This window comes from Dipodomys merriami, unplaced genomic scaffold, assembly GCF_024711535.1.
Source record: "Dipodomys merriami isolate MVZ:Mamm:240054 unplaced genomic scaffold, mDipMer1.0.p SCAF_1, whole genome shotgun sequence".
Lineage (NCBI taxonomy): Eukaryota > Metazoa > Chordata > Mammalia > Rodentia > Heteromyidae > Dipodomys > Dipodomys merriami.
The window spans coordinates 9,867,360-9,894,606 of NW_027202270.1; the positions used below are offsets into that span (position 1 = coordinate 9,867,360).

Sequence of the window (27,247 nt, forward strand, 5' to 3'; positions counted from 1 at the left end):
CAACATACACGCATAAAAATTTACTTTATCACCACTAACAGCCTAGTGTCTACTCCTTTAGAATTTTCAGCTTGAGTGTATGAAAGTAACAAAGACACCTGTAAACAACTTGAAAACAACCTTGTTACCACTGATGTAGCTCTTCTTCCTCTTCTTCCCTCATCCCAAAGCGCAGCACCCCCATAGTACTCTCAACTGTTGTCATTTCTCATTTTTTCTATAGTTTCCATTCTTAGGTGGTTGTTTTAATTTTCAAAGTGGGGAGACAGTACTTTGAGGTCCTATTTGTCCTGACATGCATTGTCTGTGGATGACCACAGGAATTGGGAAAAACATTTGTGTGCTCTAAAATATGAGTTACAGCAACTATCTTTCTATATAAAGTGCAGATTGTAAAAACAGTACCTCTCATGCCTGGAAACCCAGGAAATCCAGGATCGCCTCTCGGCCCTGGGAGACCCGGGTCACCTGGTGCTCCCTACATTGCAGAGACAGGGAACAGAACAACAGATGAATGTTCATCATCACAATGTGGATGGAGTTTCTTTGGAAGCAAGTAGGGATATACCTTTATGTGGGATGAAAATAAGATGAACTTGACATTGTTTTTATCTTTAAATCCAGTGTTGCACATGCTTGTAGCTTCTCTGCTACCTAGATCTCTCCTTAGAACTTATTTAAAAACAACAACAACAATAATAAAAGGAAATAAAAACTGCTCTGAAGTCCAATTGGGGAATATACATTCTCATATTAGTAAATATTGTTTTAATATTGCAGACGAGTAGATATTGTACATTCTAAATGGAATTAGGTAGTATTTGAGGATCTTTCAGGAAGACTAGGTGCCAGACTAAACTTACTATCTGTGTTTGTACCAAAACTGTGGATCAGTTGTTGAATCATATGGCACTAATATTGTTTTGTTAAGCTGGCAGAATTATCAGTTATTCCTGATGAGGATGGTAGAAATCAAATGTGCAGGGAATGGGAGTAGAAAGGGATCATAGGGACTGAAGGTTTTAACATCGATAATCTGAGTGGGTACGAGGTATTCTCCTCTGTGAGGCCCACAGAAATTGGTCTTAGAGCCATGAGACACTAAGGGAGGCCAGATAAGGAAGAGGGAACAAAGCTCCTGAAAGAGCTATTTGTAATATCTACTTCCATTTTGTCTTTATAGCATTGCTATTCTAGAAAACAATGAACTAAAGGTTACAAAAAAATCCCACCAAGAATAACAAAATCTGCTGCTGAGCCAGGTGTCTCTGGAGGATGAAGACAAGCTCTATTGCTAGTATGTTTTATGAAGTTAAAAAAGGAGGGAGAGGAAAGAGCCATCTGATCAAGGACTCTATGGCTACTGATATCTGCCTGACTTTCCACAGCCAAAGGTAACCAAATAGGCTCAGCCCTTCAGTGGACAAAGAGTTGTTCTGTGCAATAAGGATACTATTACAGGCCAGTTAAGATATCTATCAAGGAGAATTATTCTTCAGTTGTAAGTATGCAAGCTTAGCACCGGAGGATTGCAGTGAGATCCTGTTTATAAACTAGTCTTTCCACCTCCCAGTGTCCCTGGAAGAACTTTAGATGCGATCATAGGATCAATGCTGGCAATTTTCAAAGTATAATGGGTAACACAGGAGGCACCTACAGATAGGAGATGGACAAATACATCACTTTTTGATTTATACAAGAAGAACTGAAGAGAATGTAATAAGATTCCTAACAACAGTTGGGAATGAACCCATTGTTACAGTCAGATGCAACTGGAGGCACTGGTACAGAGTAGACACTCAATAATGATAGTGCAACCAAACTCCTCTGTTCAACCCTTGTCCCCAAGAGTTAGAGTGAAACAGAGGAATCACAGACTCACAGTTGAGAAGTTTACACTGGGAGCATGGGCCTATGGCATCTCCAAAGGAAAGGGTATAGTTGTGCCCTTACATCACAAAGGAACAAATAGCAACACAAACCTTGATAAGAAACAGCAGAACAAATGTAGCAGCAATTCACACACACACACACACACACACACACACACACACACACACACACACACACACACACACACACACACACACACAGGCTGAACTATAAGATCATTTGAAACTGGGGGTAGGGAGTGGTAGGTAGGCAAAAGGACCGCCAAATGGCCTGGCAAGCATTTCAGGTTAGATTCCTAAAATGGTAATGTTCACCACAACTCTATATTCCTAGCCACCCATTGAGACGCTGAGTTCTTACTTTGGAATGTCTTACTCCTAAGGGCTTGTTTTTAAAGGAAATATTGACAAACTATTCAGAATAGAGGCAAGGTTGATGAACAATTGAACTGAATCTGCAAGAACCAGGTATGTATCCATATAGAAAATAGGAAGGGATGTCAGTTATTTATTAGTATCAGAAGGTATGTGATAGGGAAAGAAAAGACATTTACAAGACCGCGCAGATAACTTTGAAAGCATATTAATAGAGGGTAAAAATGACATCATTTTCATGAGTCCTGGCCTGCCCAAGTTACACAGTGGAACCTTCTCTAAAAACAAAACCAAAGAAGAACCAATCAATAAACAAACACCCCCTCCTCCATCATTTTGGGCAAGTCTAAACACCTAAGCTGCCTTTTTTTTATTTCTTTCTGTTTTGTTCTCCACCCCCACCCCCACCCTGCCCCAGGGGAATTGTTCAGCATTTTAATAAGCAAGAGTCAAGAAGGTTGTAATAGTGAGTCCCACACAGAAAAAGTGTTGGAGGCCTTATAGAGACCAATCTTTACATCTCTTAAGATGCTTTGATTTCCTGGTCAGCTGGGCTTTCTTTCTCTGCCCTTAGGCACATACATAGATGCACAGACAAATGGGTCCCAAATGATCTTTTTTTTTTTTTTTTTTTTTGCTGCTTATAGAGTATGCTACTGCTCTGTATTCCTGGTGATTATTTAGAATATTGAAAGTAACAATATAATTACAAGGTAACCATAAGTCAATACTGTATCAATAATACACTCACCGGATGACCTGGTGGCCCCATGTCTCCTACAGCCCCAGGTAGACCTTTGGGGCCAGGTTGGCCCATCAACCCTTTGTCACCTTTTATGCCCTTGATGTGGCTTCCAGGAGGTCCGGGGGGACCTGGCTCACCTGCATTCACAAAGAGTCTGTCAGTGTTGCAAAGGGATTTGGGAGCATTCTGTGAGGCACTATTTCTAATGAAGTGTCAGTCCCACACCTTAACACTGCCTGTCCCTTGCTGCTGTGTGTGGTGCTATGGGAAAGAAAGAATAAGATCACACCAAGGAGGTGCATGAACTTAGCAAGAGCTGCTTCTCCTGAGAACTGCCTGTTAGTGGGGGGGGGGGGGGGCGGGAGATAGGGAGCCTGTGCCTAAGGTTTGGTAGAAGGTCAATAAACATAGGTCTCTCTCTTTAGGGACCATTGATTATCTCTACTAACCTTTCCCACGGATCTCTGTGCCTTAACAACCACAGCCTAACTGCAACTAACTCCAGGTGAAAAGAGTGAAGATAGGAGAAATAACGAAGACCAGAGCAAACAAACAAAACAAAATGAAACCAAAAGGAACAAACAAGAGGTGATAGTCAAAGGATGAAAACTTCTCTAACATCAAACCTGACTTTCATTCTCTCATTTAAAAAGAAGTAAGCTCCCTACCTGGATTTCCTCTTGAACCTGGTGGCCCTCGATTTCCTTTTCGACCAGGGATAATTGCCCCAGGTAGACCAGGTGGCCCGGGGAATCCTAGGATGCCCATGGGTCCTCGAGGCCCGGTGTCTCCCATGGTCCCCTTCTGTCCTGGGAGGCCAGGCCAGCCAGGAGCCCCCTTGTTTCCTTTGGCACCTGTGAAGAAGAAGGCTCTGTAAGTTTCCTTCATGTTCCTATAGTTGGAGTAAGTTTACCATTTACCTGAATAAGTTTACCTGAAAACATTAATATATACTATTTTTTATATTAAAAGAGGCTGGAAGACAAAAAAACCAGGTCTACAATTCTTCCTTTGACAACTGTCTGATTTTGTCAGACACTGCACAATTATAGGTTTCCTGTTGTTTTATTTTTCAACATGAAATGTATCTGGTTCTAGCCCAGTTCTTTAAAGATCACAAGTGAATATCCAAACAAAAAGCAAGTGTAAATAGCAGTTACAATGATTGCCACCTGATGAACCTTATTTATAATGATATTATTCAGTTGCTGATAATAGAGTAGAACATTAACCTAAACATCATAGTATTGATGTGGTTATTGGAAGTGTCTAGACCCAGACAAAGGAGTACAAAGTTACATTCTGTCTTATGGTTGATTCTTCCTTATAGTTGGAACACATAGAGTGTATAAACATGGCCCCAATCATCACAGCTTAATACAAGTTGTTAATATCGTTGTTGTTGTTGTTATAGTTCCTTTGGCAGTCCTGGGGTTTGAACTCAAGGCTTTGTGCTTACGAGGCTGGCACTCTGCCACCTGAATCATACCTCTAACCTAAGTTACTAGTTGGACTCTCAGAAAACCTTTGATAAATGGTGCTTTAAAGCATTCATGGATGAAAAGTGTTGATGAATTAAACATAATCTCTTGCCTTTTGTCTATTTTTCCTAAAATAGTAAATAGCATGGAAAGAGGAGGCAAACGCTAGGGTGGGGGGTGAAACTGAACAAGGCTGGGGGTGCAGAGGAACGTCTTAGCATGTTACCATGTGGTAAATTCCTACTGTGGTAATGAAAACAAGATTGATGAATGATAGACCCTAACTCAATGTCTAGTCACATCCTTTGACCTTTTAATTCCTGCAGTTAATGCTTTTTATAGATAGTGTGTAGACGATGTTTTTCTCACTTCAAGCTCCATAATGCTGACTTTGCATGGGCAATGCTTCAAACACCAAAACATCTTATTTTGTGCTCATCACAATAGTATTTTTTTCTGCAGTGTGATTTCTCTCCAGGATTTGGGAGCATAAACTAATGAAATCAATTTGTTACCTTCTAAATCTCAGTGAACTCCTCAGTTATCCAAGAAGGATAGAGGCATATGATTGTTTTACTTCCTTGACTTGGCTACTTACTATTTTCGAAGACTTTTTTTTTGTCCTAAGATAGGATCATTGAAATCAAGTTTTGTTTTCAAGGCAAGTGAATGCAAATATAATCTTTTCATTTCGAAGATTAAATTTTGAGCTTGGTTTGAGAATATGAACATCTCATTTTTCCCATGAATCTAAAAGTAGACAATGGGACAGTGTAAGGCTTGTGCTCATTGGAAAAGAAGGGTCTGGAAGACGTGAGAACACAGAACTCAACTGAAAGGAAAATTGAGTAAAAAGTAGTTGTGTGTGTGTGTGTGCGCGTGTGTGTGTGTGTGTGTGTGTGTGTGTGTGCGTGTGTGCGTGCATGCGTGTGTGTGTGCGCGCGCGCGTGCGTGCCATTGGGAAAAGGGAGGGAGAAAGGAGGGGGTGATAGGATTAATGTGATCAAGGTATGGAAGCATCACAAATCCTCTATTCAATTTTTAAAATTAATGTAAAAAGTCACTAGGAAAGAAAGTGCAGAGAGGAGTGCTTGTCTGATTTCATCCTTTAACTGGTGCTGGTTCTTATGACATCAGTAACGAGAGGTCTTCCCTGAGTCTAGGAATCATTGCCAGTGCATAGAACCCATGGCTGAGAAGTCTTGCGAAGATAGACATGATCTGACATTTTTCTTCTTAACAGGCAAAGAGTTAAAAAAGAAAGCTGCTTATCTAGTAAAGCTCTGGCATGAGAAATAGACTTGCACTCTATCAAACCAAAAAAATCTTACGTAAATATTCAGAAAATTGCCCAGTCTGAGATGGTAAAAGAGTTACTAGCTACCCCTTAGTAACCAATAGCCTAAGCCACCAGCTCTGTGTGGGGTGAAAATGGGCGAGTTGGTCTACTACTGGGTCTTGGAAGAGCAGGGAAGAATGCTCACTGGGAAGGCAGCGATTCCACCTCCATGCTTTTCAAAGGTGCAACTTTCCACTATGGTAACAACAACAACAAAGCACATATACAAGAATTCTTTTCATCTTTAGAAAAGGAAATCCAAACTTGAACTACAGTGTCTAATTCATTCCCTTTGTTGTCATACTAAACAAGACTATAACTATCTTATATTACCATTGGGACTTTTTTTCATTTGTGATATTAAATTATTTTATAAACCAAGTACAAAGAGCTGGATTCTGTCCTGGGAATGTTTATCTTTAGGTCAAAGAAGAAGAACCACTTACCCTGGGCACCAGGATTCCCTCTTGGGCCTGGATAGGCCCCCAACAATCCTGAAAGAGACAATTTTAACATATGAACATCCTGTTTACTGTGCTAGATTATATATAGATATATAGCACATAGTATATATTCTATGTGCTATACATAGTATCATATACCCTAAATTTATAGTATAGTATAGTATAAACATATACTATATATCTAACATATACTATATACTATATATACTATATATATCATACATGTAGTATATGTATACATAGCATACTATATATAGCATATATATGGTATATTATATATACATATATATGCAGTCTAGTATACTATATATACATATATACTATATATAATATATATACATATATATGTAGTCTAGTATACTATACATACATATATGTATATGTATATATGCTGTATATATATGGTATATATACATACATGTACATATATATACCATATATACACTATATATAGTATACTATGTATATGTATACTACATGTATGGTATATATAGTATATAGTATATATATATATATACTATATGTTTAGTAATAACTATAGCATATATAGTATAAACTACATAGGTAGTAATAATTACATATATGTATTATATTATATGTATAATATAGAAGGGAAGTTTTGGGCTGGGAAGGTGGCTTGGTGGTAGAGCGCTTGCCTTACATGCTCAAGGCCCTGGGTTCGATTCCTCAGCACCACATAAGCAAAAAGAAAAAACTGGAAGTGGTGCTGTGGCTCAAGTGGTAGAGCACTAGCCTTGAGCTGAAGAGCTGAGGGACAGCGCCCAGGCCCTGAGTTCAGGCCCCACGACCGGACCCAAAAAAAAAAAAAAAAGAAGGGAAGTTTAATTATCATAACTAAGAACATGAGCCATTCTATCAGAAGAGAATCTTTAGAGCAATGAAAGAGTAAAATGTTTCTAATGTTTCTAGCTAAAACAAAATCTCTTTGGTCAGAAATAATAAGCAAATTGTACCTGTTTCTCCCTTTTCCCCAGCTGGACCAGGAATTCCATCACGTCCCTGGTTACCTCTCATCCCCACTGGTCCAGGAGATCCTGGCAACCCAGGAAGTCCTGGTGGTGGTGGTCGTGGTGGTGGTGGTGGCGGTGGTGGTGATGGCAGTAATAGGTATATGGATGAAAACAAAACAAATGACATTCAAAGAGAGGACTTCGCTTTCTTTTCTTTTCTTTTCTGGTCACTTGTAAGGCTCAAACTCAGGGCCTGGATGCTGTTTTGCTCAAGGCTAATGCTCTACCACATTGGGTCACAGCTTCACTTTGGACTTTCTGGTACATAAGAATCTCATGGCTTTTCTTGCTCGGGCTGGCTTGGACCTGTGATCCTCAGATCTCAGCCTCCTGAGCCACTGGTGCCTCCCTTGAGCCACCGACACCAAGTGAGAGGACTTACTTTCTATCAATGGCCTATATGAATACCAGGGTGCTCAATGTGGATTTTTGTTAAAGGCACTATTTTTCCAAAACTGCAGTTATGTGATGAGTGGTTGTCAGTGGTCAATGTATACAGATTGTCATAAGGGATAACATGTTGAGTAGGGGTTTCTACACTGGCAGGAGTTAAATTAGGTAAAAGTATCTAACCCAGTTTTGTCCATGCCAAATAATGGGTTCTAGAAGCAGTGAGTGTGCAGAGATCCTAAGCTCTGGAAGAGGGGGTAGAACAACAAGGAAGCTCAAACCTGGAGGGCCTTTGATTCCTGGGGGACCCCGGAAGCCTTTGACTCCTTTGTTCCCCAATTGGCCATCAGGGCCTCGCTTTCCTAGCATTGAAGACAGAAAGAGGGCTTGACACTGATCAGGATACAGAGTATTCATAGCCTTCTTTGTTAAATGCAACTCCTTTGGACAAACGACTTAAAGATAATAATCAAAAGAAAAAAACCACCAAAAGAAGAGTGGTTGTTGTAAGAGACTGATACATTTAATTCCTACTGTCGTCAACTGTGTTTAAGTTGCCCTTAAGGAAACTTGTCACAGGTCAGCTCAAGCTTTTGTCTTGGCAATTTTTTGCCCAGGAGACTATGGCAGAGATAGACCTAACCATCAACACATACACTGCTCAATATTTTCTTTTTATGGGTCCATGAGGCTTGAATTCAGGGACAAATGTTGTCCTTGAGCTTTTTGCTCAAGTCTAACACTATTATCTTGAACTACAGCTCCACTTCTGGTTTTCTGCAGGTCAGTTGGAGATAAGAGTCTCACTGCTTCCTGCCTGGGTTGGGTTTCTACTGAGATCCTCAGATCTCAGCCTTCTGAGTTGCTAGGATTATAGGCAGGAGCCACTGGTGCCTCCCTTGAGTCTTTTAATTAGGAGGGAACTGTAACTTTATTAAACCTTTTAGTGTTTTGATCCGAGGGTTTAAATACTATCTGTAAAAAGACCTGAAGCTGTCTTTCTTGCAATATCTAGTATATGTCTGAGTCAAGCAGAAAAGGTCAGATAAGTTGATGTTAGGGAAATGAACCCTAAGATATCTATTCAAATGTTTTTTTTTTCTTTCATGCGATTGTTTCTAACACATTTATAAGATTATTTCTTTGTTGCTTTGTATGTCCCTCTCCCACAGTATAACCCCTGCTTTCACTGTATTTGATGTCGGTATAATTTGTGGAGGGAAAGGGGAAAAAAAAATCGTTTAAATAGGGATACAGGTGGACCCATTGCAACAATGAGACGTACAAGTCGTATGTTGAAAATGAACTTTACAACTTTGGTGCAGGAGGGGGTGAGGGGGTGGGGGGTAAGGAGGGTTGGGTGGGGGGATGGAGGGAGGATGGGATGAGAAGGGGAAACAAAGGAGGAGGCTACAATGCTTGATAAGAAATGTACTCATTATCTTGCCCATGTAATTGCAACCCCTCTGTACAGTATGTTCACAATTAAAAAAAAAAAAAGACCTGAAGCTACAGTGTAGTCTTTTGACAGGTTTTTGTTTTGTTCTGTTTCAGTTTGCTCTTTGATTGATTAGTTACCGTGCTGAGAATCACCCTCAGTGTCTTTTGACAAGCTAAGCATCCTACCAGGGAGCCATACCCTCAGCCCAGCTCTTATTCTTAACAAAACAAAAACAAAAACTTGAACTCAAATTCTAACTGAACAAGAAAGCTAACCTGGATGCCAGTGGCTCACACCTGTAATCCTAGCTACTCAAGAGGCTGAGATCTGAGGACTGTGATTTGAAGCCAGCTGGGGCAGGAGAGTCCCTGAGACTCTCATCTCCAACAAACCACTCAGAAAAAACCAGAAGTGGCCTTGTGGTTCAAAGTGGTAAATGTCTAAGCCTTGAGCCAAAGTTCAAGGACAGAGCCCAGACCCAAATTTCAAACCCCAGGACCAGAAAAAAAAAAAAAAAGCAAAAGAAAGCCAATATTGAATCCAGAAATACAGTAAGACAAAAACCAGAACCAAAGAAACTGACGTAGAATAATAAGGTTATGGGTAGGATTTGGTTGCCCCCCTAATTTACATGCTGAAAATTCTAACCTCCAGGACCTCACCATACCATTTTACTGAGGGTTGAAGTTGTTAAAAATGAGGTGTAACAGCCACTTGTGTGTCCCCACTCCAGTGTCAATGTGCCTTTGGAAGAAGAGATCAGGACAGAGACAGACAGAGGGAAGTCTGGGAGAAGCTGGCTTTGACAAACCAGGAGAGAGGTCTCAGAAGAAGCCAGCCCTACCAGCACCTCGATTTTAGACTTCTGGTTTCCAGAATGGTAAGAAACAAATTTCAGTTGATTAGCATACCACCGCCCCCTGCCCGCCAGTCTGTAGCATTTGTTATGGACGTGCTAGCAAACTCCTGCAGAACTGTGTCCCGGCCTTGAAGTTGTTGAGGCAGAGCTTCAGGAGTTTGACCTAAGTCTCTGGGAAGAGGAGTGGGCCATGCCACGTATCTTGCTTTCAGAACTGTTAGGCAAACTCTTACCTGGGTGGCCAGGAACTCCAGGACTCCCAGGGGCTCCCTCAGGTCCAACAGGCCCCGCCTGTCCAGGTGGGCCAGGTGACCCTCTTTCTCCTTTCTTTCCCATGTCACCTGGCAGTCCAGGATCTCCCTTAAATTCAGTCAAACACCTTTAAAATTCTCATATAAGCAAGATAGGGGATTAGAATTAAGTACCAACTTTTATTCTGTCATTTATCATTCATCTTAAGTGTCTGCTATGGGTCAGTCCATGAAGGATGCTGAGGAAGGATGGATACAGGGTTTATGGGCCCCAATGCAAGATGAAGAGGCAGCTTTCTTTGGAACATTTTTAAAGGTTTCCATGAAGATAAGAGCAAAGCATTAAACCAAGCAGAGTGCTTAGCATAGGAGTTTCGTGATACACAGGCTTCTGGCCCCAGAAGCCTACACACGTCACATTCATGACCTATACACATATGTATGTGATATCTATAGACCCTGCCCTCCTGGGGCTTCAGAGACCACTGGAAAAATAGATATTAAATATACAAATGTATAATCATACATATAAATAGTTAAATTATAAATATAAATTATATATTTATGCTTTACATGTAAAGTATAAATATATAATTATAAGCTATAAATATACATATAATTATAAATTATAAATATATAATGATAAATAATTACAAATGGTTTATAATTATAAATTATAAACTGGAGACAGGAAATATTTAGATCAAAAGTACATGTGTCTGATAAGTACTATACAGGTAGATGTAACTTTCTATGCTGATTGCATGTTAAATTATTTTTTTATTTTAATTTTGTGTATATTTTATCCTTTGAAAAAATTTTTTATTGTAAAGGTGATGTACAGAAGGGTTCCAGTTACATAAATCTGGTCCTTTGATAATTTAATCATCACCAAATCTCAATTTCAGATTTATGGTAAATCAGAACATATGGGTTTAATGGTAACATGACAATTTAAAGTTGTTTAAAATAAACAACTGTGTTTCTATTTTGTGTCCAATGAACGGTTCTAAACATTCTATTTGTTGCCTATGACACCTCAAACTTAAATGGAACTACTAATTAACTGACCATGAATAAAGTCAAATAGAATTCTTCACTGAAAAATATCTCACTGGAAAGAGTCTCCTGGTTTTCTGAGAACATAATCCAAGTAGAAAGTAGAAAATGGTCTGCCTACCATGTAATAAAGCATATTTGTAAGGGGTTTCTTCAATAGTTAAAATTTTTCTTTCTTATTTTGACAATTACTACTGGAGAATGTAGAAACTTTTTTTAAAAGTGGCATTTACTACTTTAAAAGAAGAGGAGGGTTTGTTGAGTAGTAACTTGAATGTTAAAATAGCCAATGAAAAATATAGATTCTTCCTCCAAATTTTTTTTTTTTTTGTCGGTCGTGGGGCTTGAACTCTGGGCCTGGGCGCTGTCCCTCGGCTCTTCAGCTCAAGGCGAGTGCTCTACCACTTGAGCTACAGTGCCACTTCTGCCTCCAAAAATTTGTACCCAGACATTTTGTGTTCAATTTCGGAGGTTGGTGGGTTTCTTGGGATAGTATAATTTTCTTTGGGGGCCATGAAATCTCATGTTAAGAAGCTCTGCTTATGGAAATTTCCATTGATTATCCTATACTGGGCTAGCTGTGTGAGTCTAAGTGGTGTTGTCAGAAAGGCCAGAAGGAAATAAATGTATAAAAAGTAACCAAGCTCCACTGAAGCATTTAATTGCTCTTTCACACAATATATTTCCAAAGACTTTGGCACTCCATCTTGAAGTGACAGGACAAGCGCTTGGAAGGAACATTGAAACAAGTCATAAATACTGTCTGGTGGAATGAAAATGTTGAAAGCTCCAAACTAAAAAAGATGTATGCATCTTAAGATTTTGTTTGCTTTTTAAAAAAATGATGCTGTAAAGTTATTCCGCTTTATATTTTTATTATGCCTTATTAAGACAAAGAGGTGTGTGTGTGTGTGTGTGTGTGTGTGTGTGTGTGTGTGTGTATAGTTGAATTCTAGGCTTCAGATTCTCTCTTTGCTTTTCCTACTCAAGGCTGGCACTCAACCTCTTGAGCCACACCTCCACTTTGGATTTTTCGCTAATTAATTAGAGATAAGAATCTTTCCATTTTGTCTGTCTGGGCTGGCTTCCAACCTTGATTCTCAGCCTCCTCCATAGCTAGGATTATAAGCATCAGCTAAGAAATGTCTTTTCAATTATACAACATTACAACTTGGTGTGAGATGAATCCATAACGAAGACCGGTCAGTGTGGATAACCAAGAAAAAGCTGTTATGTCAAGCAGGGTAGGCCTGTAACCACTGCCCCACATTTGAACCGAGGGATAGAGAAAGAGTTGCATTGATGTTCCCTGAGAGATCCTTTGATGGATAAAACAGGCTGTCCAAAGTTGACAGCTATGAGAAACAAACAATCAAGAATGCATTACACACATGCGTGTACACACACACATACACACACACTTCCAAATAACTGAAAGCAGAGTAATATTTTCAATTTTGTCTGCACTGACTCTACATCATATTTTCAAACTCCCCACCCCTCACCAAAACATAACCGTGTCAATGGCTTATATACCGTTGGTCCTGGCGGGCCTGGCCTTGCTCCTTCCGAATAGCCTGGCTCTCCCTTTTCTCCTTGGAGCCCAGGAACCCCAGGGAGGCCAGGTCTTCCAGCTAGACCCGGGAGTCCTCTGGTTCCTTGTTTTCCTTTAGAACCTGAAATTAGGAAACCCATCAGCAAAGATATGTACGTAAACGTGGGACTCTTGAGCATTCTACTTGACATTTGCATGAACCATTCTCTCAAGTTTTTCTTTCAAAAGTCACAAATGCATTGTCATTATAAATAATGATTATTAAACAGCATATTTTTAAAATTCTCACTCATGTTCTATCTGTATACAGCACTGCTATTTAAACGCCAATCTAGTTGTCTTACATCAACTATGTACAACATGTAGCATCGAAAATCTACCATCACGACCTGTAACCACAGGGAACTTAACAAATTACCTGGTACACCCATGTTCCCCATGCCGCCAGCCATGCCAGGTGGTCCTGCTTCTCCAGGATTCCCAGTTCTCCCCAAATCTCCTCTCGGGCCTTGAAAACAAATCAAGAGTCAGAGGTTTTGCAATGTTCTTGGGCACAGTAGGTGTTCAATAAGTTGCTTGCAGAATGAATGAATGTAGAACAGCTAGACTAGTGGGTTTAGGTACTCAGCTCTCCTTTTGCCATCAAGTAATTTGAAAACTGAGGCCTTAGAAGAAGTACAATTAGAGACAGCTAGATCCTCCTAAAGGTGGCCTGGATTTCATGGCATCCGGGTCATCCTAAGACCAATGCCAGCAAGAAAGTCCTGTCCTCCTAAGATTATAGAGTAGTACATTTCCAACAGCATACTGAGGTCCTACTGCCAATGTAATCTATTTTACTGAAATGATTAGGGACACTGCTTTAATAGTTTAACTACTTTAATGGTTTGAACTCTCTGTACCTTGTCGAAAAATAAACACAGAAAACAAAAACCTCTAGACTATTAATTGTACTTCTACAATATGATGATAAATGATCATTTATAACAGAGTAACCATTTCCTATTTGAAAACAAAACTTCAAGCAGTGACATAGAACTGTGTATTGCATGGTATCTTTTAGGTGACAGGTGATCTTTTAAAACACTTGCATTTTGGTTGAATGTGGAAGCAAATTTCTGCTGGAACACTAATGGAGTTACTTACGTTGACTATACTAAATCTAGAAACAACTTTGATTACATTTAAATGGAGGAAAAACTTGAGTTATGGCCTGGGTGATACCTGGTGGTCCTGGTGGTCCAGAGGGTCCTGGGAGACCCTGTAAGCCTGGCAAGCCTGGAGTGCCTCTGTTTCCTTTCTCACCTGGATTTCCTGTAAATCCTAAAGAAAGACCAGATATTAAAAATACAGGTTATAGCTGGACATTGGTGGCTCACACTTGTAATCCTAGCTACTCAGGAGGCTGACATCTGAGGATCATGGTTCAAAGCCACTCTGAGTGTGAAACTCTCTGAGACTCTTATCTCCAATAAACCACTCAGAAAACCAGAAGTGGCACAGTGGCTCAAGTGGTAGAGCACTTGCCTTGAGCTGAAGAGTTGAGGGACAGCGCCCAGGCCCAGAGTTCAAGCCTCATGACCAACCAAAAAAAAAATATAATAATAAAATAAAAAAATACAGGTTAGAATTTTATCTGATTCATCCCTATTTAGGTTTACATTCATGGAACTATTATTGTAATAGAATGTCGCAAATTTATTAAGATCATGGAGACATTAGCTATTTTTTAAAAGGAAGATTAAATGAGATAATATGTGTAAAAACTTGGCACAGCATCTGTCATCTGGTAGCTCTCACTTTACACTAGCAATTATGATAATTTACATGTTAAAATAACATTTTAAGACTTGGTGATCTAAATGCCACTTTTTCCTAAAGTGGAATGCTATCTCTTCTCATTACATGATAGTCATTTAAACAATTACATTCTCAACCCATTTGTTAAAATTATTATTGGGTAAGTGAAAAAATATTATTGAGTAAGTAATGGATTAAGTGAAAGGCTGTATCTAGAATAATCGTCAGTTAGTGACAGTGCTGGATTGAACAGTTCTTTATGGCTGGAAAGATCATTAGCCTCCCAGAACACCATTCAAGCATATATATATATATATATATATATATATATATATATATATATATATATATATATATATATATATATATGTATGTATGTATGTATATGTATATATGTATGTATACATATATATGTATATATGTGTGTGTATATGTATATATGAGTATATACATATACATATATATGAGCTTTGGATCATATTCTCCTTCCCTTTGATACTCATTGAATACCCTTTACCTACTAAATAAACTACAAGCTTCCTTAATCATCTGCAGCATCCTATACACTACCCATGGCCTAGTTTTGTGCCTTTTCTCACACATCCTTATTTTCCCTTGGCTATTTTCCTGATCACAAACTCATTCGCTCATTGACATATGGATTGTGTCTCTAATTAATAGACAGGTCTTGTTGTGCTGTGTTCTGGAAATAAAAGTAATTGTTTTCCCTTTCCCAAGTTTTTAGTGTTTAGTTGGGGAAATGGCCAAGTAAATGAGCAATTACCACCCAGTGAGATAAATTCTGTATGGAGTTGGGCACAATATGTTACTGGAAAGAATTTGTGGAAAAGGGAACTAATGTTTAGCTCATTCCTGAAGACCAAATGAGAGCTAATTGGGTGAGGAAAGCATGGATGAGTAGAATCCCAGGCAAGAAATAGCCTAGGAATACCAAAGGAGTGGTGACTAGCAGAAGGTAAGCTTGCTGTGTTTTGTTCCTCTGTTTTTGTTTTTATTTCCACTTACATCATTTATCACAATATAAAAATACACATTGTTTAGTGTGTTTATTTGCTGTAGCCTGCAGGCCAAATCTGGGCTTGGTTTTGTATGGTTTAAGAGCTGCCGGTATATTTTTCATTGTTAAAGGTTATACAAACCAAACCCAAACAAAACCAAAGAAAAATATGCAACAGGGACCATATGTGGCCCACAAGGTCTAACTAAGACAGTTACCACTTGGTCTATATAGAAGGTGTTTAGCACCCACTCATGTTTCTTTCTGTGCTTTTGGCCTACAAGAGCCCATTTTTTTTTTTGCCTCATGTAAGTACAGATAAGATATTCATATTTTTTTCTAAAATGTTTCCAACCCTCCCCAGATAGTGTACAATAGTTTTAGTAAGTAAAAAATATCTATGCAGGCAATTCGTGAAAATTAGAGATGTTTTCCTTTCTTGTTCTTTTTCTCTTTCCACTTTCTTTTTTCTCTTCCTCCCTCCTTTCTTCCTTTCCTTCCTCTCTTCCTTCCTCACTTCCTTCCTCTCCTTTTCCTTCCCTCCCTCCATCCCTTCCTTTCTTGCTACTTGCTTGCTTGTTTAACTCAGCTTAGCATAAGTTAGCATGTGTAGCACAGTTTAGATCAGTTCTACCTGAATGTGCCTTCCATTTCATTGCACAATGAAAGAAACAAAAAAATCACCAGAATTAGTTGATCCCCTTTACAGCAGGTTAAATGAGAATGAAATGGAAGGCTTTTGCATTTCAGCTTTCCACTAAGCAAAAGGAGTACTTCCTATAAATTGATTTTTTCCCCCAATGATTTTCCATTGCCTCAATTGGCAAATTAGTTGGACTGGATCCCTTTTGAATTTATCAGTTATCACTTTTAGGAAGTCTTTTCTAATCCTGAGAAGTGTCGCTCAGTCTTTTTTTGCATGGTCTGCTTGTCTTTCTAGCATGATCTGTGTACGTTTTTGTGTGTGTTGGTGTTAAGATTTTGAGCTTGGAGCCTCACACTTGTCAAGCAAGCATGTTACCAGCTGAGCCACTATTCAGTTATTTTCAGATAGCTTTTGCTGGGACTGGCCTCTAATCTTGATCCTCCTACCCACACTTCTTGTATAGCTGGAATTGCATGTGTAAGCAATCATGCCTAACCCTGTACACACTTCTCTTGGACTATAAATCCTGTGTGTCAAGAATATAAATATTTGTTGAATACAATTCCTCAAAATGGATCACAAATTTCCAAAGACATGATCTGTCTTTGTAACCACAGGATATTTTTCTTTCATTTCTTCCATGATAGGACAGTTTGATCTGTAGAGGAAACGTCTTGACCTACAACTCTGATTTTCTAGTTTCTTAGGGTTAAATTTTATTAAGGGCACTCCAAAAGAGGTTGGATTGAAACTTGGTTTTATAGTGGTTGTAGCTGTATTACTCATATAACAGAAGTAGCCACAGAAAGAAACCACTCAAATAACTATAAGTAATTTGAATAGATTGAATTTTCCTAAATATCCATGCCTAACAATGGCAATTCTGAAGGATTATATTTTCAAGAAAACTTTTTTGCTCATTATTCTCCAAAGATTTTGAGCAGTTTTTGGAAGCAGTCAGAAAAATTTATCTTGATATTACAGACAAATTAGACTATAAGAGATTTTTCATTTCTACTAGAGAAGTTTCTTGCATGTGGAATTTTAAAAATGGGTTTCATTTTTTTCCCCAGACCAAGCCAAAGGGAAGCTTTAAGGCTTAAGATTAAATATTTGGTCATTGACAGTTTAAATACAGAAGATGAGAATATGAAATTAATTTAGAAATAAAGTGATGAAACATATTATTATTGATGCTCAGTCTCCAACTGCTGTGTTTTGGGCAGGTTGACTAGACATGATTCTCCAGGTCCTTATTTGTCGATGAAATGGATTTGCCTGGATGCTTGCTTAGCCCCAGAACAAGCTCTGAGGTTCTGAATGTAAACCCCCAAAAGTTTTTTTTTTTTTTTTTTTTACCTTTGAGGCCTGGTTCTCCTTTGTCGCCCTTTAACTGGGTTATGCGAGAGGGCCCAGGGATTCCTTTTTCTCCTTGTTCCCCTTTGGCTCCTGGGGGTCCTCTTGTGCCTTTCATTCCTGGAGTTCCAAGGCTGCCTAACAGATAGAAGTAACAGCATCAGGTCCTTCATTCTCTATAGGGTTCATAAAGATTTAGAAATCAACAGTGTCCAGTAAAATAGAACCAGAAAAGTTAACAGTGCTGAGTGACTGACAGTTTCCCTGAACAGACAATCATGAAAGCAGTGATCTAAACCCATTCTCTAAGGGAGAAAAAAGGATCTGTTCACATGGGAAGATAGGATACATTCACACAAGGAAAAGAAATATAGAAAACAGAAGATGGAAGGTGTTCTCTCAGAACTAACCTTCCCTCCCTGTCCCACCCCCTCTCCAGGAATGAGATGTGATTCATTCTGCTGCTGAATAAATGGACATACCCATACCGACTCGTGTTTGGGAAGACTTGTCCCTTACCCTTTTGCCCCGGTGAGCCTGGCTCCCCAGGAGGCCCAGGAAGGCCGATGGTCCCAGGATAGCCCATCATCCCAACTGTGCCTCTTTCACCTGCGGAAACAAATGAGCACAAACAGCACATATTGTATAGAAGAAAAAAAATGAGTCCTACACAAGTCAAGAAAGTAATAGGAATTCCATAAAACCAAAATAAGTTATCTTTTGGTTGAGAGTTGAAGGAATGGTTTCTTAAATAGGAAAATGGTCCTGATTGTCTAGGAGGTCTGTCAGTCAATGGTTTTTGTTATCTCCTTGGTGGGAAGGCCATGGAAACATCGAGAACTGAGTACACTGAGGCTCTGGCATATTCCCTCTTACCTTCTGACCAACGGCTTCCTAGTGTATCTCTTTAGTTTGTTTTTTACATTGTACTGGTCTCTAGTTGGATTTAGTGTTTAACTATATCTGTATTGCTCCTATACTAGGAAGGGAGCACTGTTATCTTCTGGTGAATCTCCAAGGCTAGCATAATATATGAGTAACTCAATGATAGTAATTACCGAAGGATAATTTGCTAAGCAGATTTTTATCCCAGGCTCTAGTCGTCAGGAGACATGAGTGAGCAGATTCAACGAAGAAGCAAAACATCCTTCCCAAATACATGAACTGTACAATAGCCATGAAATGAAGAGCATGAGAAGGAACTGTTATAAACAACTCAGTGGCAACAAGTTAGACTTAGACAAAATGGATAATTTCCAAAAGAAACATAGATTAACAAAGCTGACATAAAAAGAAAGGGAAAATCTGAAGAAAATATGTTATAGAAACAAGTGAAAAGAGTGGCTTGACAATTAGAAGATTGTCCTTGAAGAGACGTCCACACTGGAAGATTCTACCAAATGTTTAAGGAGTCAAGTCTTTATAAACTCAGGAACCAGAAGAGGAAGAAACACCTCCCAGATTTTTTTTTTTTGCCAGCCCTGGGGCTTGAACTCAGGGCCTGAGCACTGTACTTGAGCTTCTTTTGCTCAAGGCTATAACTCTATGACTTGAGCCACAGAACCACTTCTGGCTTTTTCTGTTTACGTGGGGCTTGATGCATTCTACTACTAAGCCACATTCCCTCCAGATTGTTTTATAAGAGCAATATTGATACCAAAACCAGACCACTGATGTCCCTACTGCTTCCAAAACAAGAGACATCACAAGAACAGAAACTACCCACCAACTACCCACAAACTACTAGCAAGTATAATACCATAATATTTAAGGTATTACACAGAATAAAAAAAAAGCCCTAGCCGGGTAACTGTGAAATATGGTCACCCTGCTGCTACCATTCTGCTGCCCCTGAACCCCTTACAAGTACTTCAGAGGGAACAAGTTATACTAACTGAAGGAAAAGCATAGAATCAAAAGGTTATGTAATTCTAGGGGCTACCTGAAGGGGGAAATGTGGAAGGAGACATGAAAAGAAGAAAAAAAAAAGTGAGGGAAGGGATGACGTTGTCCAAAAAGAAATGTACTCATTACCTGGCTTGTGTAACTGCAATCACCTCTGTATAATAACAGTGATCTTTTTTAAATTACTGTCATTCTTTTTTTTTTCTTTTTCTGTTGGTCATGGGCTTGAACTCTGGGCCTGGGTGCTATCCCTCAGCTCTTCAGCTCAAGGCTAGTGCTTTACCACTTGAGCCACAGCACCACTTCCTCTTTTTTTTTCATTAAAAGGATACCTGGGAGTCCTGAAGGTCCTGGGGCACCTGGACGTCCTTTCTGGCCTGGTGGTCCCATCTCCCCCTGGTGACCTGGCACTCCGGGAGGTCCAGGTTCTCCCGGGGCTCCTGACCTATCCAAGCCCGGAATGCCCGGGTCTCCTTTTGGTCCTGGTTCACCTCTTCGACCTATATTCAAATAAATGCAGGAATGAATTAAACAGCGTACCTACAGGCACGTTCTGGAACAGTGCATCATGGCTGTGGCTTAATCTTTCAATTCAGAATTCTTAAGAGCTTCTGTAGAGCCGAGCCACCAGATACTTTATGAAACCACAGTGCCACTAAAGCAGTAAGGTTTGCCCAAGAGGTTGTGAACATCTAAAGTATGGAACCCCACAGATACTAACTGAATTCTGGAGAAGTTTTCCCAGAAACTGTTATTAGATTTAATTGAGAAGAATGACAAGATAGTATAAGTTTCATATCCAGAACATATAGTTCACATCACCCTTTTTTTTATGTTTCCTATGAAGCAATCAACTTACTGATTTTAGTTTCTAACTTGTCAAATTGCTACCTTCTTTATTTTTATTGTTATTTTTTTGTCAGTCATGGGGCTTGACCTCTGGGCTTGGGCGCTGTCCTTCAGCTCTTCAGCTCAAGGCAAGCCCTCTATCACTTGAGCTACAGTGCCACTTCCGGTTTTCTAGTAGTTTATTGGAGATAGGAGTCTCACGGTCTTTCCTGCCCGGGCTGGCTTTGAACCACAATCCTCAGATCTCAGCCTCCTGAGTAGCTAGGATTACAGGCGTGAGCCACTGGTGCCCAGCTCTTTCTTTATTTTACTAAGAAAAAAATGATCAGTTCAATATTCTTAGGGAGGTATTGAAAGCAGTCTCTGAGATGTTAGGCATGTAGGTAAATAATTATGTATGTATGTAACTTTTTATCCGTCCATCCATCCATCCTGTCTTCAGTGTTCATATTTCTTTACATAAAAGATACAAGCCAACTCATTATAAGAACTTCTGGCCTCTCCCTCTGCAGAAGTGCATGCTGCTATACACAAGTCCATAACAACAAGGCTTGTATTGCTCTCTGAGGAGCAGACATGATTGTTGGATGATTTGTTGTTGGATGATTCCCATGTTAAATAGCAAAGTGCAGAGCCAGAGCCTCACCTCACCTTCCCACCTCCTTCCTGGTTTGCAATCTCTCCTCTTACCTGGCTGTCCTTGCAGTCCATTTAAGCCGGGAAGGCCTGGAACGCCCCTGGGTCCCTCTAAGCACTTTCCTGGGGGTCCTTTTTCTCCAGGTGGTCCGGCCCGCCCTGGATCTCCTGCAACAGCATGTCCAAGACAATGCTCAGTTGTCCTAGTATGATCCTAATATGGCTAGCATGGCCCCTCCCTAAGGCACAGCTAACTTCAGTACTACTCATACAACTCTAACAGAGGACATTCATGAAAAAGGAAACAAGGGTGGAAGGGAAAGAAAAGGAGGGCAGCCACATTTAATGGGAAAATAATTAGGCTTTGCAGATCCTAATACATTGAACTAGAACCTTTTTTTTCTTTAAGATTTCTTCACCCTAGAGCATCTACGTATTCAGCATGCTGCATTTCCACTGAGCTCACAGTGGACAAACGTAGTCACGCTTGATATTGTACCTCGAGGTCCATCCAGCCCATCTTTTCCTGGAAGTCCAGGGACGCCGGGAAGTCCAGGGAGTCCAATTTCTCCATTTTCCCCAGAATTGCCTCTTTCTCCTGGAAAACCTGGTTTTCCTGGTTCTCCAGGCCTGGGTAGAGCTGGTTCCCCCTACACACAGCACAGAAATGACATTAGTTTTACCATAGGATGCTTCCAAACCCTCAGAGAGATCAGCTGGTCTGTGGGGCTCTTTACTTGGAAATAACCCTTGGTTATGGATGATCTAATTCTGCCCCCCACCTCCCCCCCCCCAGCTACCATAAAAGCTTTTCCTTTTGAATTCTAGTTTCTGACTTTGCAATACAATTACACTGAATGATGCTCCAAGGTATAGAGCTCCAGGCTTTGAGAAGACTGTGGGATTCACTGTAAACAGAAATCTGGAGAACTTTCCTTTGGATGGTTTTTCTCATTGCTATCCACATTTCTTTTTAGAGTTCTCTCCTTTAAAATTTTTTTTTTTTTTTTTTTTTGTTGGTTGTGGGGCTTGAACTCTGGGCGTGGGCGCTGTCCCTCAGCTCTTCATCTAAAGGCTAGAGCTCTACCACTTCAGCCACAGTGCCACTTCTGGTTTTCTGGTGGTTAATTGGAGATAAGAGTCTCATGGACTTTCCTGCTTGGGCTGCCTTTGAACTGTGATCTTCAGATCTCAGCCTTCTGAGTAGCTAGGATTACCGGTGTGAGTCACTGGTGCCAGGCTAGAATTCTCTCCTTTTATGTACTCAATGTTTCTGATGCCATTGAGAAAGGAACATAGATATAAAGCTAGTTTTCTTTCTAAAAAGGAAGATGATATGGAAAAAATAGTATCTTCATCACTTACAAATAATCCAATAGTTTTTCCCAAGCCCAGAGTGGCATCCCTAGCAGGAGCTTCCTGACTGGTGGTTGTGTTACCTTCCCTCTCACCCAAATCAGTCTGAGTGGTCGTTTTTGCAGACCTTGGCTCCTGGGAAGCCTGGATCTCCAGGAAACCCAGGCTCTCCCATTTTCCCAGGGTAACCTGGGGGTCCTTTAGCTCCTAGCAAGCCTCGATCTCCTACAGGGAAAAACAAACAAACGGAAAGTGGAAGGTTACTTTTAATGAAAGATTCTGAGCAATATCTCTTATTTCGTCTGATTTTTTGATATGGCAACCAGCAGGAGATGGTTTTGTGAACGTTTGGATGATGAGAAACCCAACTAATAAACAAGCAATTAAAAATTCAGTGGCAAATCGGATTCTGTTGGTCCCTAGTCTTTAAAAATGTCTTTTTATTTTATTATTTTATTTTATTTTTTGTCCATTGTGGGCTTGAACTCTGGGCCTGGGCACTGTCCCTCAGCTCTTCAGCTCAAGGCTAGCACTCTACCACTTGAGCCACAGCACCACTTCTGGCTTTTTCTGCTTATGTAGTGCTGAGGAATCGAACCCAGGGCCTCATGCATGCAGGGCAAGTACTCTACCACTGAGCCACCTTCCCAGCCCTTTATTTTATTTTTATGTTGGTCATGGGGCTTGAACTCAGGACCTGGGCACTGTCCCTCAGCTTTTTGTTCAAGGCTAGCATGCTCAAGGCTTTGAGCCCCAGCACTACTTCCAGTTTTCTAGTGGTTAATTGGAGATGAGAGTTTCACAGACTTTCCTGCCTGGCTTGGCTGGCTTCGGATGGCAATCCTCAGATCTCAGCCTCCTGAGTAGCTAGAACTACAGGTGTGAACCATCAATGCCCAGCATGCTTTTTTAATTTTATGACTTAATATCACTACAGTTTTAATTCAGCAATTCTTCACACCACTGAAACTGGTTGGCCATTTGATCAAGTTTGTGATTGTAGTCTATTCCATTCACAGTGTGCAACTAAATGGAATTTTATGCATCTATCCACGCGGGCATGCCCCAAATATCTACCAATATTTTTCAGTACATCAGGAGGCCTTTCCTACAAGGTTAACCAAGAGAATGAAGTCTGAATGCTCTGTAGCATCCTGTATGTAATGAGGTAAACTTCTTTTATGCATAGGAGAATTAAGGAAGGAGTCACACACATTTTCTATGATCTAGGGTTCTCACTAAGAGCCAAAGTGAAACTGTATTCAAAGGATGACTGTGTGCCTCTGATCGCTTCAGAGCTGGATTTACAAGCAGTTCAGGGATTCCTCATTAGGTCACTGGGACATTGTAAACTCCTCAGCTAGTTCCACATCCTGTACTTTGCCATCATTGTCCACAAAGTGAACACATAGAGCTGCAAAACTCTAATGCAACTTACTAATTCAGGATCTGGGAAAGACTAGATAGGAATATGGGCTGGACTCCATTACTTCACAGATCACTAGGAAACTATGACACTGGAGCCTAAGCCATTCTTGGGATCACATGAGAAATGCGATTATGTTGTTTATTTGAAATCCTTATAAATTAAAATAGATAAATACTCTAATATTTGGGCAGAATAGATGTACACATTAATGACATATTCATACCAAACCATACAATATCCAAAGGGGATTTATCTTTATATTTAGACAAGCATGAAATTGTTGTAAAATCTACAGTTCTCTTTGAGAATCTAAGGACCAAACCTCCTTATAGGTCATTTTTTTGGGGTTGGTTGTGGGACTTGAACTCAGGGCCTGGGTGCTGTCCCTGAGCTCTTTCACACAAGGCTAGCATGAGACCACTTTGAACCACAGCTTCACTTCTTCATGTATCATTTTAGATAGCACTTTCTTTGGTATATTTGTCAGAGAGGAGCCTCGGGTAATTACTCAGTTTCACCATCTGGAATTTTGAAGTATTTCCACTTTGATGAGAAAGATCTTTTCTAAAAGGAAAATAACTTTTGTAATTTATTTGGATGTTTACAGGAAAATCAACCATGTGATGTTTGTAGGAAGTGTGTTAAAGATTGAATCTAGGGCTTGAGTGTGCTAAGCATACTATCTACAACTAGGCGCTATCTTCAGCTCTGGGTATGATTTCTTTTGTTTATGTTGTTGTCGATCATGGGGCTTGAACTCTGGGCCTGGAACTCATTTCTTATTAAGAAAGAATTATGTGAAGTGAAGAAATGTGTAAATGAAAGAGTGCAGAAGTGAAGAAAAGTTTAGTTGTAGTCCAACAAGCAAGAAGGATTACTATCCATTCTCATTTTGGTGAATTTCCCTCCATTTCCTTTTCTCTTTTATCAATTCCTTTTGTGCTTTCTTTCCTCTCTCTCTCTCTCTCTTTCTCTCTCTCTCTCTCTCTCTCTCTCTTTCTCTCTCTCTCTCTCTCTCTCTCTTTCTCTCTCTCTCTCTCTCTCTCTCTCTCTCTCTCTCTCTCTCTCTCTCTCTCTCTCTCTCTCTCTCTCTCTCTCTCTCTCTCTCTCTCGTCAGTAGTGGGGCTTGAACTCTGGGCCTGGCGCTGTCCCTCAGCTCTTCAGCTCAAGGCAAGCTACCACTTGAACCACAGAACCACTTCCAGTTTTCTGGTGGTTTATTGGAGATAAGTCTCACGGACTTTTCCTACCCTGGCTGGCTTTGAACTGTGATCCTCAGATGTCAGACTGCTGAGTAGTTAGGATTACAGGCGTAGGCCACCAGTGCCTGGCTCCATTTATTTTTGGATGGTGCTAGAGTTTGGAACTTGACCTTCCAATTGCTAGGCAGGGGTCTACCATTGAACTGCAAGTCCAGCATTCTTCCCCTAGTTTTTCTATGCATTTACAAAAGTATAATGGCATTGAGATTGAATTAATCACTGTGAATTCTTTCTTCTCACTTAATATTTACCTTTTGGTCCTGGAGGTCCAGGAAGTCCGATTCCTGGGATTCCTGGTTCCCCTTCAGGTCCAGGGAGACCAGGATCACATCTTCCCATGGAGCCAGGGAGACCTGAAACAGACAGACAGACAGACAGAGACACACACACACACACACACACACACACACACACACACACACACACACACACACACACACATTAGCAATTTGCCTTCATCTGTCTTTTAAAAGACAATATCTAAGTTCTAATATTCTAAGTTCTAATGTATCATCTCTGCCCTTTTGGGAAATTAAGAAATAATTTTACCAATAATAACACCAATCTTTCCTGTCCAACACTAGCTAATGGGCAAATAAATTTTGTTCTAGATATTGGGAGCTCTGTGTTTACCTATGTAAGCAAAATTAACTTTTAGAGCACATTGAGAGGGAAATCAAGTTGCAAATAAAGGTGCTGTGAAAAATACCTTATTAACCACTGATAAACATTGATTTTTTTTCTCCTTATCCCCAAAGTTATAAAGACTGTTCCTTTTATTTTTCTTTCTTTTTATGGCCCTGGAGTTTATGCTCAAGGTTTCATACTTGGCTAGACAAGTGCTCTGCCACTTGAGTCATACCTCTAGCCCTTCTTGCTTTGGGTATTTTTGAGATAGGGTCCACACTTTATGCTCAGGTTGGTCTTGACTGTTATCCTCCTGATCTCCACCCCATGGGTTATAATCCTATAATGCCTATAATCCTAGGCATAAGCAACTGTGCCTAGCTCAGAACTCGTTTTAAGTAAGTATATCAGCTCTCCTTTGGAACTTTTATATAAGAAGGACAAGCAGGAATAATTTGCATAGCCTTAAAGGTAACAAGTCTGGTCTGTTTGCTTATCTGAAAGTTTCTGTCCTGTGGTCTTTACTTTGGAGCCAAGAAATGGTATTTTTTTTTATTATAATGTGGACAATATTTTCTCAGGAGAGTTGACCATAAGGGTCTCACTTGAGCTATCCTATGATAACATGTCTTTCATAGTATAACAGTCACTAAATCAAAAGGGACATATGACTGCCTTACCTGTTATCACATCCCAGACTTGGAATCAAGGGGACTTACCAGGGGGGCCTCGAGGGCCCACACGGCCAGGGGGCCCTGGAGGTCCTGGGGGGCCTGGGACTGGGAGTGAAACACTGGGTTCTCCCTTAGGACCTGAAGAACATTTGTCACAGTGAGGTTGGGTGCATAGTGGAGCTTGTCATGGATGATAGGGATGTGTATACATTTATACACATCCTAAAGGAAATCAAAATAATAATTTCTGTCTCCACAGAACTCAAAAATTGCTAAAGTATGACCAGTCCATGAAAATGTTTTTATTCAATCAACAGATGCTTGTAAGACTCTGCTATTGTCTAGGCAATATTTTTCATTAATAGCTCCTCAAACCTATTGAATGACATCCTTTTACAAAAAGTTGATAATATGGTATTACGTTGGTGAATCCTGGGAATATTTATTTACTGAGGAACTAGGTTGACTTTTGGTTTCTCTTCCTTTTTCTTTTTTCTCTTCTCTTTTCTTCTTTTTTGGAAGTACTGGAGATTGAACTCAGGGCCGTGCACTTACCAGGCAGGTGTTATACTGCTTGAGCCGTCCTCCTAGCTCTCCTCTTTGATTTTGCTTTAGTTATTTTTCAGCTTCTTTCACACATGTTTTGGCTGGGGCCAGCCTCTAACTACCATGTAACTCTCTCCACCTCTCAGGCAGCTGGACCCACAAGTGTGTTCTACTCTGTCCAACTTGTTTTGTTGAGATAGGGTCTTGTTAACATTTTGTCCTGACTGGCCTGACAGTATGATCCTCCTAATTTCCACCTTC

The 27,247-nt window shown here is 40.1% G+C and overlaps 1 protein-coding gene across 4 annotated transcripts in view; it reads right to left on the reverse strand.

Moving 5' to 3' along the window:
• Nucleotides 1-27,247, reverse strand: part of Col4a3 (collagen type IV alpha 3 chain) — a 144,272-nt gene that overhangs the window by 13,528 nt on the left and 103,497 nt on the right. For 3 of the 4 annotated variants that reach the window (XM_070015684.1, XM_070015693.1, XM_070015704.1), the window contains 18 exons: nt 26,486-26,578; nt 25,391-25,492; nt 22,576-22,673; nt 21,592-21,742; nt 21,147-21,260; nt 19,940-20,107; nt 18,222-18,311; nt 17,706-17,840; nt 14,107-14,205; nt 13,301-13,390; nt 12,864-13,003; nt 10,251-10,377; nt 7,999-8,079; nt 7,271-7,369; nt 6,279-6,326; nt 3,681-3,866; nt 3,019-3,149; nt 406-478 (listed from right to left, as the gene is read on the reverse strand). In XM_070015684.1, the coding sequence (XP_069871785.1) occupies nt 406-478; nt 3,019-3,149; nt 3,681-3,866; nt 6,279-6,326; nt 7,271-7,369; nt 7,999-8,079; nt 10,251-10,377; nt 12,864-13,003; nt 13,301-13,390; nt 14,107-14,205; nt 17,706-17,840; nt 18,222-18,311; nt 19,940-20,107; nt 21,147-21,260; nt 21,592-21,742; nt 22,576-22,673; nt 25,391-25,492; nt 26,486-26,578 (2,025 nt within the window). The remainder of the gene's footprint in view (nt 1-405; nt 479-3,018; nt 3,150-3,680; nt 3,867-6,278; nt 6,327-7,270; nt 7,370-7,998; nt 8,080-10,250; nt 10,378-12,863; nt 13,004-13,300; nt 13,391-14,106; nt 14,206-17,705; nt 17,841-18,221; nt 18,312-19,939; nt 20,108-21,146; nt 21,261-21,591; nt 21,743-22,575; nt 22,674-25,390; nt 25,493-26,485; nt 26,579-27,247) is intronic. The other variant, XM_070015699.1, reaches the window with a different exon arrangement.